The following is a 14374-nucleotide window of genomic DNA, read 5'->3' as shown; positions in this document are numbered from 1 at the left end:
ATGTTGCGCTCGAAATTGGGTATGCTGGCTAAAGTCACCCCAGTGGTCAAGCATCCGAAAAAGCCGGAAAAGAAAAACAGTTGGATGTTCATGATGTCCAAGTTCGTGTTCAATTTGGCCGGATACAACAGATACGGATTGTACAGCGACGACATGTTATATCACGAAAGCCCCGTGGTGAAAGAGGCGCTTCGTCGATTGCCTAAAGAAGTGCTCGACGCGAGAAATTTTAGGTATTTCCGCGCGTCACGAATTTCCATACGTTCGATCTTCTCCCCTCTCCCCCCTCCCCCGATCGAATATATCCGTAATTTCGCATATTTGCGAGACTATGCACGTAAATCCACGATGATCAGGATCATCACGGAATTTCCAGGAGCATACGGGCGGCGCAATTGGACTTTCTGAAAATGAATCTGCCCAAGGAGAAATGGATCACGTACGAGCAGGATGTGAATTATCGCTATCTGCAACCGTACATAATGGAAATCATAATGGAGAAAGAGGAGGTCAACGATTTCGGTTGCACCAATTATGCCGAGTGGCATTGGCCTAACGAAGAGTTCAAATAACACGTCGTTCGTAACGCATCTTGTAGCGTTTAATAATCAAGAAACCAAAGCAGTTGCTATCGATTTTCTTCTTCTCGAACAAAGAAATATTTCGAGAAATATTTTGCCACGAAATATTCGATCCGAGTGAGAAAGAGAATGGTTTTACCCTCGAATTCGAGGGGTAACCAGGCTCGAGTTTAGAACGCAGACGCGTAATTCTAGAGAGGGTACGTCGACGTGACGATAAAAGTGGATGATGACGGCTCGGCGATGTGTCGGTTCTTGATGGTAACTTCGTTACCCCGCTGCCTTAATTATGGACCACGCATTGAAGTGGGCGTGCCCCGGCAAGGATGCCGCTCTAGAGATTCGAAAATTGCTTCTTGAAGCGCGTCGCGCGTCGCACGGATTCTCTCTGGATTCAAGGAGGCGCTCTTCAAACCTCCACCCTGACCCAGGATCTTGCCCGCGTATTCATCACAACGCGGCGCATCGCTTTTTCCCCCGATTCTTGTACCCTCCCTTTTAAATATACCACGCGCTCCTCACTCGTTACCACCGCCGCCCCAACATTTTCGCCGTGAGTAGATCGCGCTTAATTAAACGCAGACGCGGTATTCCGGTTCCGGTGATCCTTTTCTCTCTCCCTCTCTTTCTTTCTTTCTTTCCACTGCCCTTTTCTCTCTCTCTCTCTCTCTTTCGTATCGAGTACTTTCGCGTCGATTTCTCCTTTCTCCTTTCTTATTAACTCGTTGATCGTCGCTCGTGTAATTTATGGATCCGAAAATACCGAGAGGATCGAGAAGGATTTTTAGAAGGATTTGCAGCTCCTCGAAGAGGAGTAGTTGCTTCCTTTAATCATCGAGACTTTTAATTAGAATTCGCACAAATTTCGCCGAGGACAGAAAGCGAGGGAAAAATTCTGTTTGACGAAATTCGAGATCATAAGACGCGATCGTGAATCGTAAATTGGGATTTTCGTTGCTTATTTTGATATTAAATAAGACGTATAGGCTCCATGGCGTAGCCTCGTTATATAACTGTACAGGATGAGTTTATTCGTTCCGAAACAAAGATTAATTTCACTTTCCTGAATAATTAATATAAACCGTTCTCGGCACGATGGAACTTTCCCCAACGATTATAATTTGATAACTGGGTGGCTGGTTATCGGTGTCACGGATGAACCGATTGTTTCGATTCCATTCAATCGCGCGTTTTATTCGGTTCACGGGCAAACCGAAATCGATTATCGATTATCGAGAATAAAAATCGAATGGCCGTTTTATATGAAACGAATCTCGGATTTTTTTTTTTTTTTTCAACGATGTCGATCTATTTATAATATCGGCAATTCGACAATAACAATGGATGATACACCATTGTAACAATTTAAGTGGTCGATCGTGACAAACAATGGAATACCGGTTACGTTCAATTTGCGGGCACAGTGGGGCGGCCTTTTCACCGGTAAAAGCGTAATTACGCTTCGCGGGGCAACTCGAACCAATCTGAAGGCTAGATCGTTGTGCGGGGAGGAGGTCGAAGGTATCATCAAAGTTTCGCCAAGGATTCCATCTTCTTGTCGAGAACGTTGGCGAACGAGATTATATACCAAGTTATTCCGCGGATCAACGCAATCGATTAACGCGAAATTGTTAGGCTTTGTTCGAGCCTGAATAGTCGAATCGACTCGACACCTCGATGAATACGAGCTAACGGGATTACATTCTGGATGATCGAATTTGACAAGGTCCCGTTATTATTGGCGCCCTATCATTCCTCCCCTGTCAAGTAAACGAAATCTTTCGTATTCGTTTCGTTTTCCCCTAGATAAAATTCCCTAGAGGAGAGATCGAAAAGATAGAGATCTGCAGAACGATGACCTGGCGAGGGGATGGAAAAATATATTTTTCTCGGGCGTGGAAACAGCGAGGGGATCTGATTAGCCTCTTGTCTCATGGTTGGAAAGAGAAATCGCGCGAGCAGCAGGGATAGCAGGAAGGCAACAAAACAGGTGAAAATAGCGGAGCTGAGAATCGAGCGAAGAGGCATCTTAATTTCTCGTCGAGTCGGGAAATATGTCAGCCATTTTTTTCCCTCCCCCCCTTCTCTCTTTTCTCTCACCGTTATTACCCCGTATATTTCGCCGGCATAAATCTCGTTATTATGTTGCTCGCGAGACGAATCATTATACGGCAGACGGTTTATTAAGACGGAAGTTCGACGGGAGTACCGGTTCACAAGCCCGATGACAATTTGCATACATTGTTCCAGACGTTTCTCTCCTTCCTTTAAATTCATCTGAATTCACGGCTGGATGCGTCAATTAAAAGGTATCACGGAACGAAATACAGGGGTTAAAATTGGCCGAGAAGAAAAGTGGGCGAGATGATCGAGGAAAAAGGGAAAATAGTCCCCAGTGGGGAGATTTACGAGAAGAATTGTTAGTTGCGTCCTGTTGCGTGCGAACAATTGAAGCCATTGGCCATTTTACACGGAGATCTGTTGAAATTGGATGCAATAATTTTTTATAAAATTTCTATATACACTTTTTTTTTTTTTTTTTTTTTCTTATCGAGGGATTTGAAAATTGAAAGAGAAAAGCGACTATATGCGTCTATATGGATAAATTCCTCGTTTTTCTCTCGTGGGCGGATCTATCGCCATCGAGAAATCGTATTTTCCTTCGATCGAAAAATGAAAAGCAAACAGACACGAGCCGTGACAACCGCTTCTGCTTGTTTTTTTAGTATTATATTTTTAAGTAGCGAAAAAGAAATTTCAAAAACAATGAAAGATACTCGATAATTTATTCCGTGTCACGAAAAGATGTTTCGTTCAGAAGCGATTTATATTATCGGATCGGATGAAACTAGAGTTATTTTTTTTTTTTTAGATCTTTCGTGTGCCAAGGGAATGGGGAAGTATTTTATTCTAAAATGTTCTAGCGAATATAACGTGGTTTGACAAGGGTAGGAAAAGAGAAGAAGGATCAACGCAATTTAACTGTAAATAGAATTTAAAACAATAAGAACAATACAATTAATTTGAAATCGTCGAGCACTTTAAATAAACGGATTTCGGAGATCAATTTTTGTTCCCTTATTAATCACATTTTCCGTAATACGTGCCTTCAAAGGAAAAAATCGTGGAAAAACAATTTCGAGAATTGTTGCACGGTAATTTCTATTCCTCGGGGAAAAAAAAAAACAAAAAAAAGAAAAATTGAAAGATCGAAAAATGATTAAGAACGANAAAAAAAAAAAAAAAAAAAAAAAAAAAAAACATTATTTCGCCTGTAATTACACCAATCTGAATTTAAATATTTAAAATCAATTTATATATTTGCAATATTGTAATATCGATGGGAATTTTCTTCCGCCAACGAAACACCAGTTATAAATGCTGCACCGTAGTTGGAATTAATTTATTTAATTCTTGGATAAACATCAATCGTTCAACACTTTCCAATTAATTAAAACTTCTTGCGTGTGCGCCACGCCAACACGCGTGAAATCCATCATCCCTACCTACCCACCATTCATATTTCCATTTTCTCCGCGTTATACGACCAACTTGCGTATTTGTGAGATTTCGTTCCTCGATCAAAAACACAACGTAACCTTCTCCCTTGATAAAAACTGATCGATGCATTCTTCATATCCAAGACACGAGTTCTTCGCGTCCAAAACGCTATTCCCATTCCCCAAATGTCAAAATTTCTTCGATCGATCCTGAATCCTAATTTCTGCTCAAAGATGCATCGAATCGATCGTCATCCATAAATTCATACCGTTATAACCAGAACCCGCGTCAGAAGAATTTGCCCGACAATCCCCCTCCCCCCGTCCCTCCTCAAGGACAATCGGAATTATTAAAAATTTACCAGGGAATTTATCGGGAAAGTTTGGAGGGGGAAGCTTTCATCACGATGCTCGCCAAGTCGGGCACGTCGCCGCTTTTATTAGTTCGTTAATTTAATTATCGAGAAAGCGAGAAAGCATCAAGGAAACACGCGACGCAGTAGCGTAGCTTGGTGTAATTGAATTGTAAGCCGTCTTCGCGATGCCTACGAGAATTCTGTCTCTTGTAGTTAGGAGCAATATCGACGCCATCCCCCTGGAATTCGACGTTTTTGGCGTTTCAACTCGCAGGATCGCCGCTGCGGAATTAAAAATCAATTCCGCGAGTTCCGTTTCGTCCACCTCCTCCTCGCGCGGAGGGAAGATCCCCTTTCGATAATTACGAAGCGGGGAAACGATACGCGAGAACGAGATTTCGGGATAACGCGGCAACTTTCATATCCCTTTCGACAGGTCTGTCGCCTGGAACGTTGGAAAATCTCTGGATTGGACGCGAAACCGATAATTGAAGGGTCGATGGACAACGAACGGAGGAGAGGGGGATGGATAGAAAACCGACGCGAGCATTTTTCCGTTTCCGATCCGATGAAAATGTCTTGGATCGTTTCGATTTTTTTTAAAAATTCCGCGTTTTTTTTCTGTTTTCTTTTATTATTTCTTTTTTTCTCTCTCTCTCTCGAAACGACAATCGTTGGAACGTACTCGAATCGGGGACGATAAACGGGTTCGAAATGAAGCACGTGCTATCCGCAAAGTGCATTAAAACGTGACCGAAAGGAGGAGAAATTTTTTATTAAAATTCGCGAAACACCGTTATGCGGCTGTACAAATTGCACGCACGCGAATTCACGAGAATCACGGGGGGGGAAACGCTTTAATTAAACGTGACTCCAATAAGAAGTTTCTCTCTTCCCCGACGTTGAGCGAAATTCGCTTGTAATATGTGCGGTGTAATAAATTCTAGTCGTCAATGTTTTTCCCGCCGAGAGGAAAATCGCAGAAATAAATTCGCCTTTACGTGGAAATTATTGCGGATTTCGTCATATCGCGATTCGATTCGATTCGATTCGATACCATCCTGCGATGATCGATTCGACCATCATTTATAATTTGTAATAACACGAAAAGCACGAACACGCCGCTCAACAGAACGATCGAGGAAATTACGAATTAAATGTTAATTTAATTCCGCTTAGACGGAATCGCGCGAGAAGCTGTGGAAACACGCGAGTCTGTCGATGTGTGTCGTTCCCCTCCCTCCCTCGATTGTTCCTCGATGTTGCTTGATGGAGGGAGTGCTATTCGATCCCTCGTGCTTTTGAGAAAAGCTGTTCGAGAGAGCGATCGCTTTGCGAAATACGCGAAATACTACGAAATACGATTTCGAGCAAGATTTTTCATTCGAACGATTCCGTTACTTCCTTTTTTTTTTTTTTTCCCCTCCCCCGTTATTGCTACGATTTATTACTACCGCGATATTATAGCTAAATGCGCGGCTCAATATTTCAAATATCATACGCTTGGGGGAATTCAAGGCCACGATATGTGGCAACACGCCACCACGGGCGGTGGTTGAATTCTTTCCGGTTTCCTGGCAAGTTTCTCGATTGTTTTTGTCATCGGCAACATCGATAAGAATCTTTCCTTATTTCGCGTTGTCGAGAAACATTTTCCATGCAAGCTCTCAAGATAGAATCTAAGTTAACGTTTCGAATGTTCGACGGAAGAATCTTGGCCGGATGGATCAGTAAGAAAAGTAATTTGCATTATCAGTGGATATATGGTATATATGGATGATATATTTCTTTTTTCTTTTTTTTTTTTTTTTCAATTTCCCACGAAAAGATTTTTCTTAATGAATTACGAATCGCAAACAATTTCAAACAAAAAGCTAACGAACGAAAGTTGGCCAATTCGTTTTATATACGCAAATATCTGCCATACCGTTCCTTTTGTTTATCGTTCTGCGTACAATGTATCGTTGTAAATTTATATTAAAAATTTGAGAGAGCGAAAAATATTCAGCTCATATTGTTTGGAAACTGGGCGACAAAATTGTTTGGAAAATTTCCCCGGCAAAAAATCAAATTCAATTGTTTCGATTTTTGCTCGAAACGGAACGGAACAATCGACTCGTTTGGTTACGCCGAAGTAGTTTCCGCTTTAATACCGCGAAAATTGAATCTCGTGAACCGGTGAACCAGATCTTCTTTTAATATCTCGATACACAAGACCTTCTCGTTAGTGCCTTTTAATTTCCATATTCCGTGGCTTATTTGCATTTATACGCGGCCCAAATCCCGCAAAGACGGTGTTTTTTAAATCGAACGATAATCGTTTTCTCGCCCATTCAAAGTGCGACTGCGTTCGAGAAAGAGGAACAAGTCCTCGCCCGAAACACTTTTCCAACTCGTTGTTTTCCATCCCCTCCTCTCCCCCCGGATTTAATTATTCTTCAATCGTCGAGTCTCTCTCGTGATCGAGGATTACACGCTTTTTTTTTCCTTTTTTTTTTTTTTTTTTTTTTTACTCATCGAGAGGATCGTTCGCTTCCCCCCGTTATATTTCCATTCGAGAGATCGACATTGATTTTTGTCGATGAAAATCGTCCACGCTCTCTCGACGAGAGCATTTACATTCGCGCACACGTTACACGCATCGGATCTTCCGTTAAATAGCACGCGTATTTGCATACTTGGTCCTTCTACTTAAGGCGAACTATCTACCGGACACGCAAGACACACGGTTAACGAAAGCGTTCAGGCTTGAAGGCTTTATTATTCATGGCTGGTATTTGTGTAGGTGGCCACTATTAAATAGTTCTCAGGCAGCTTCTGCTAGTTCACCCGCAGTATCCTCCACCTCGCATTCGAGATTCCGTTAATTTCGACCCCATTCCACCCTCCTCCCCGCCGTTTATTCAATGGTATTATTTACAAGGACGATGATCATTATCCAACTCTGTAATTACCCCGTACACGGACATCAAAGGAGTAAATATCAAAACTCCCGTTTTTGATATCGTTGCGCAACGACTTCCAACGGTGCGCGTTTGATTTCCGATTAGACTGCAGACAAATATTTATATTGTTGAAACAAGGATGAAAAAAAATCGTACGTATATTTCACTTACGTATCGTTCAAATATCGCGATGAAAGGGAGTGCGATGATAACACGATAACAGGTGAAGGATTGTTACAAGGGCGCGGTGATATTTTAGCGGTATAAAATAGCAGGATTATAGGAACCGTCGGTTATTCCAGGATTACCGTTCCTCTTTGTCGTCGTTCCTCCCTTACTACCTTCATTGTCTTTTCGTTTTAATTTCCAGTTCTGGAGCTGACTTTGCCATTCATTCCTCGCTCCTCATTGCCACTCCTTTCTCCCCCCCTCCACCCTGGATCTTCCATCTCTCGCAGGATATTAATTATTCAAAATTTTTAGAACTCTCGAGTGAGTGGAAGAACTTTGGCGATCCTCCCTCCAACGAATCTTCCGAATTATGGTTAATAAAACCATATGGAAATGCTCGAAAACGGGAGAGAAATAAAGATAGAGGCAGTTAGATCGATCTCAGGATCGAAGTCTCGATTTTTCTGTTTTCGTGCTGGCTCGTTATCAGGCTCGTTGATTAAATTCGAATCGCGAACGAACGCGTTGTTTATTTGTCCTGCGATAGAGGAGGCGACGTCGAAGGAGGGATAGGAGGGGACGAAAGAATGGAAATACGAATACGTTCGACGAACGAATGTAAAAATGCGGGGTTGGCGAGCTCCGAGCTTTTTAAAAATCCATAATTTTAAGAGCCCGATGAGTCAGCATTTACCTTAACCCAGGAGAAAGAACTGTTCTCTCTCTCTCTCTCTCTCTCTCTCTCTCTCTGTTTTACACAGCTTCAATTTTGCTTTTCGATGCGGACCTAGCTGCTGGAATGCTTAATGATCAAAAGGATTAAATTATTAGCGGGAAGAGGTTGCCCGACTATTCGTGCGATTAAACTCGATTAGACTCTACTCCGTTTTTACCGTCGATGCGCTGACATTCGTAAAATTACGATTGAAAATCCCCCGACCTATTTGAGAAATTATGGATTTATAGTGAGAAACGTACGTATAGTGGAACGCATCGACGATGTTTCAGTTTTATAAAAAATCGGTAAAGGGGGGGGGAAGGAAACTGATTTAATATCTGGCGGATTCCGGTAAAAAAGGAGAGAGTGAATATCAAAATAGACGATCTATTTTACGCTTTTGTTCGAGGAGAACGGAAACGAGAGGTAGTCTGAATCTTTTTTTTTCAGACAATCGAGCAGGACGAGGATCCTGGAGGGAGTGTAAAAGCTATCGAGAGGAAATAACGGGAGGGGGGAGAAAAAAAAGAGAGAGGGGGAAGTGGAAAATGTGCGGTCAGAGGAGGAACGAGGTTCGAAAAGAAAGCTCTGTAAGTGGTCTGGTGGGGACACGACTCGGAGGTTAACCTTGATTTTGCCATTTCTTCCTCTTCTTCCTTCTGGCCGTCCGCCCCTAATCTCGACGAGTTCCTCCCGAACGAGAGAATTTCCTCGGAGAAATGGGCGCCACCTGAGCATCCCTCGCTTGTCCCTAGTCTCCCTAGATCGATTCTTCTCATCCCCTTTCGCATTCGCCTCTCTTGTCGTTTTAAAATTTTTTTTCTCCAAAAAAAAATGGGAGGAACGAAATTTAAAAAATTTAAATAATAGAAACGAAAATATATCCTCGATCTTTTTCGTTTTAAAGAAGTCAGGTATCGTTTGGGATCAATATTCGGGATGGTCATTCCAAGGTTTTTCGAAGGAGAACAAATCAGATTCAAATCGAATCGCCTCCATCCAAATTCGGATCCAAATTAAATTCGTTCGAGCGAATCGATTTTGCAAACGTTTAACAAATGATGATCGAGTTCCGTTCGATCGTTCGATCCACCATTAAAAGCGATTGCTTCGAAAGAGGAAAAAATTTCACTTTCGAAGAACTGTGAACTGACTCTCGTTCCATCGATCACCGTTCCATCATGTAATTGATGGTTCTTAAATGCGACACCACTCGACTATTAAGTGGACGGATGTCTCGATTAATTAATTTTCTCGGGAATTTCATTATCGTGGTATTACTCCATTCCTCTCTCCTCTCCAAGAAATTCTTTCGGAATGCTCCTTTTTTTTTCGTCGATAATCCTCGACAAAAGAATATTTCCAAACTTTCCATTTTCATTTCCTCCCAAAGGAATCAAAGGAATACAAAGTTGGTTTCGAATTGTTTCAATTCCAATCTCTCCACCAACGTGGTGTATTCAATTGAACCGAGATCGAAGTTGGTTTGTCACGAAGAGGGGGGGAGAAAAAACAAAAGAAACAAAAACCTGTTTACCGTAGACAACAATGGTCAAAATCTCGTTCGTCGAGGTGGAAAAAAGTGGAGATTTTCGAATTTGTTTCAATCCTGTTGGACGCGAGTCACAACGACGGTAAGGCAATTTGGAGAAGTGTCGGATCTCGGGAGAGGCGAAAGATCGGCTCGCAGAGGAAGAAGATGAACGCTCGAAACCAGGGGTACAGTTTTCGCCTCGTGTCTCCATTACCATACATATTGCGTTGCCATCGCGAATCAAGCTTCTTCCGCTGCCAGATTTTCACATTTTCGCGAGGAAACGCGTTGCATTCACGATCCCAACGGGGAGTAGATTTATGAAAGGATTGAATTAAATCATCGGCCACGAAGGATCCCAGATGGAATTAATTAGTCGTTCGCTCTATAATAACGCTTCGCTGACACTTGTGATTACGAATATGGAGTTGTACGATTCCTTTCATCCATTATCGTTATTATCAATTATATTATATTATAATTCTAACGGCGATCGGTGAAAATTGGATCGAGCGGAAAATTATCGCTCCTTGTATCGGGATCGAATACTGACAACGTGGATAAAGCACATCGCAATGATCATAATTCCTGGATAGAGTTGTATAGGTATTCATCGTCGTGGAACGATAAATCTTGTCTCGTTAAATGTTTATTCTAAACTTGTTCAAGAAAGATATTATTTGCAAAAGGAAACTCTGAAATTATTCGATTTTATGAGAATCAGTAGTGATTCGGATAACGAGTTGCAAACCGATGTATTATATAATAAATCTCGGGTACCATCTTCGTCTTTGAGTTTATTTTAATAATATATCATCGGCCATTGTACCGAGAAAATGTGAATATCCCGACCGAGGTAACTAAGATATTTAAATGCCATATTAGCCATTCCTGCTTCGTCTCCATGGATCGTACTCCTCCTCCATTTCACTTTGCTTCTCCATGAAACTCGCAATGAAATTTTCCCCAATTGAAATTATATCCATTTAACTTTTGATTAAAACATTTATGCGAATAATCGTCTCGCAAATTAATATCAAAGAGAAAAAAGAAATCTGTCCAGTTCTAATATTTTTATTAACAAAAGACATTTCTTTACATTTCTTGAATTCCTTCGTCAAGCAATTGAAAACTTTTCGATACGATGGATTTGTCACTCTTTATTAAATCCAATCTATGAGTCTTAGGCCTTCTCCGTGATCAACCTATGATGCCTTATCAAATTGTGAAAAGTTCCTTAAAAAAAGTTCCTTCGAAGAAGAGAAAAGAGAGAGAAAGAGAAAGGCAATCTCTGGCGACTTTGGTTGTTTCGGTTGAGATTCGAATGTGGCGATACGTCAACGACAAGTGGCCGTGCTACGTTATCAGCTTTTCCACGAGAGGGCAGGAATCGAAATGGCGAGAACAGGCACGTAAAATACAACGCAATCTGTTCACTGTCGATACGAATTCGGTGTACTTACGGCGTGCACATGTTCCGCAGTGTATCCTCGCGTATACAGAGCTCTCGGCGAGCAGATTCGTCGATAGGTTATTCTCGACGAGGAAAATAAGCTGTACACACGAGCTGCGAATTCGCCAACAGAGGATTAATGGATAGGCTGGAAACGAAGTTTTCAACGATCGTGCACGTTACATCGTGCCTTTTAGGTACGACACCTTTTTTTCGAAAAGTTTAATCGTTAGCTTTAAAATTACGTCTCAAAATATCGAATGAACACTTTATAGTCGATATAATTTTTCGAAAAGAAAAGAATGGTTATGTTTAGTTTACGTAAAAGTGTGACTCATATCTTGTGTGTTTACGCGTGAGTTGAGTGTCGTTGCGATAACCGTCGTTTGTTTTGAACGCGACGTGGCGAGCTCAGTGTAGTGAAACAGAGGCCATCATACGCATCCTTCCATCGGGTATATTCTATATTATATATTCTTTATATTATAACAAATCGTTTTTAATTCCCTTTAACTTTTGGTTGTGTGTCAAAATTAATTCCATTTTATTCAATTTTCTACGAGTTTAAAAATCTGCATTCGTTTTCGCATCGAAATATCTTCAAATCGTGGTTAGTTTACTCGATATGTAACGCTTCCATAAGTTTACTTGTTGCGCCAATTTAACCGAGCTCGAGGTTGCAACGAGGCGAAAGATCGATGATGGTTGACGGAGAAATAACTCGCGCTAACCAACTCGTTTCACGAAAAAAAGAAATATCACGAAAATTCTCGACGCGGGATTAAAAAGGGAAAGAAACAGAAAAGCGTGCGGTGGAAACGTTCGATCATCGAATGGCGGAAAAACGCTCGTCGCGTCCCGAATTCGACCACGGGAATTCCCGTATAGTAAAGTATATTCTCCGCGTGTGTTTTCGCATAGCGCGAAAATCCCGTTCGATTTTTCGTTTACGTCTTTCTTCCGATTGTTCGTAAACCCGTTGCACGCGATACCGCGACTTTTTTTCTATTTTTTTTTTTTTGTTCCATCTCTCGTTGTTTGAATAGGCAAAGCTGTGCCGCAGCTGGGACATCATGATAAATTCCCAGATAAACGCGTCGAACCTCGATGAAACGTTTCGAAATAAACATTTCTCGTTTTTCAGTGGAGAAGGAGAAAAGGGCAACTGCGGATAAGAGAGAGAGAGAGAGATAGTCGTGAAACAAAGTCGTCAACCGGATCGTCGACGCGGATTCAATTTCATTGTGTTCTCGTATGACAATTTGCGTAAGATACCGTTTGTTCCACAGGATGAAAGGTGCAACGTTTCACAGGATGCGAATCGTCGTCGTGTAATTATTCTCTCTTTTTTTTTTTGTTTTACTTCTTATCAGATTTTTTCCTTTGCAAGAAACCACGCGACAAAGAAGAAGAAGAGAATCCGTTTCCATTTTCTTCTTCTCCGTGAACGTTCAACGCGGAGAAACTTGCCTTATAATAAATCGTGCAAGATGTAAGGGGGCAAGGAAAAATGTAGTTAAGCTTTTTAACGGCGTTGTAGAAACGCGAGATGTCTAGATGAAATTAAACACGCGCCCTTTCCAGATTTAATTCTCGTCGAAAAGAATGATTTCATTATTGTATATAATATCAACATTTGTTGTGCGATAATTTCTTTTTTTCTTTTCTTTTTTTTTTTTTCGAACAGAAAAAATTCGACCGTTCCTTTCCTCGCGAGTTGAGAGAAATTCAAGATACGAATATATAATACGCGTATAAGTCGAGAGAACGAGAGGTAGGCTTTATCTGGAATTTAGTCTCCCTTTTGTGATCAAGTGATAAAGTGTTTCGCTCCTGAAGGAGCGAGGATTAAGTCAGGTAGAAAAATCTGCTTGGCGAACAATATGCTCGTCCTGCATTGTGTTCAGACAACGTCGTACGGGGGAAGAAAGAGATCGTCGAGATAGATTAAAAGTTGGTCCATCGATGATTCGGCAACGATACCTTTAATGACACCCTTAATGAGAAATATTCGTCCAAAGTTTCTCAGGGTCCAGCGTTTCACCAGGGACGGCCGATTTGTCGAGTTATATTGCATTGTATGCACAAACTTGGCGAAGCAATCTCCAACTTCACAAGCCTCTATATTGCGCGTGTAAACTTAGGGCTCTAATCTCTCCTGTGGAGTTAAATTAAATAGAAAACGTTTCTCGGAGCTAAATAAAATCTGCCTAAATAATATAAATATATATATATACACACACACACATCTGTTTCAAATTCGAAATACAATAAAATCGTAATACTCGTAAAGATTGGAATTTATTCGATCAGATCATATTCGAAATATCGATACAAACGAGAAGCTATTCTAGACCTGATCTCGATTTTCGATCGCGGTTATTAAACGTTATATCGGGCAACGTTGCAACAATTTTCATTTCCGTATTAATAACTCGCGAGATACACCGCGTCGGAAACTCGTCAGCCTGTTAATAAATTCATTCGGACGGACAATGAATACTTCATTATATTTTATAATATTTAGCTTCCTCTACGCGTGCGCGATGCTCTCGATACTCGCGTAATATATATTTCACGAGCGTACGATCTCTTCAGAAAAAGGGGGAGGGAAGTTATTCCTTGAAATCGAATTCAATCCGACAATCTGTAAGCAAGGAGGGAAATTGGCCATGCATCCGGTTAAAATATTATCCCATCCGGGGTCGGTGGAAAAACAGAGAAAAGAGTTTGCCGAAGCGAGGTCGTATAAATCTCGAGGCGGATCCACACCCTGATCGATGAAACTAATCCCCGGAACTTTCGATTATGTTATTCGCACGCGAAAGATCGATCGTGATTCGTTCCATTCATTCGTGGAACCACGATCCTTTTCCTCCTCCCCTTCTCTCCCCCCCCTCCCTTTCCCTCGTTTTGTTTCGACGCGCGTACGCTGATCGGCGCTGGCCGCTCGGCGATACAAACCGAACAAATTATTCGTGTCTCGTTGGCGCGGATGAGTGGCGCGGATGAGTGACGCGAATCGGTCCAATCGATACAAATCGAAAAGTCGCGCGAGAATGGAGGGAAAAAATTTGATTCGCTCGTAATTCGTTGCCAGGCCGAACGAATTTCAA

General features: G+C 41.5%; 1 protein-coding gene across 1 annotated transcript; it reads left to right on the top strand.

The window, feature by feature from the left end:
* LOC122719853 (cytochrome b-c1 complex subunit 7-like) lies at window positions 1-572 on the top strand. Its single transcript, XM_043946070.1, has 2 exons — window positions 1-233; window positions 377-572. The coding sequence occupies exons 1-2, from the start codon at window positions 1-3 to the stop codon at window positions 570-572; spliced, it is 429 nt and encodes a 142-aa protein (XP_043802005.1).
* Window positions 573-14374: the final 13802 nt, after the last annotated feature.

Source organism: Apis laboriosa, unplaced genomic scaffold, assembly GCF_014066325.1.
Source record: "Apis laboriosa isolate Shangri-la unplaced genomic scaffold, ASM1406632v1 scaffold9_cov152, whole genome shotgun sequence".
Lineage (NCBI taxonomy): Eukaryota > Metazoa > Arthropoda > Insecta > Hymenoptera > Apidae > Apis > Apis laboriosa.
This window is presented reverse-complemented; position numbering and strand designations above follow the sequence as displayed.

Coding starts and splice junctions, on each gene's coding strand:
- LOC122719853 (XM_043946070.1), top strand. CDS start 1: ATGTTGCGCTCGAAATTGGGTATGCTGGCTAAAGTCACCCCAGTGGTC. Junction 234..376: donor CTCGACGCGAGAAATTTTAG/GTATTTCCGCGC, acceptor CGGAATTTCCAG/GAGCATACGGGCGGCGCAAT.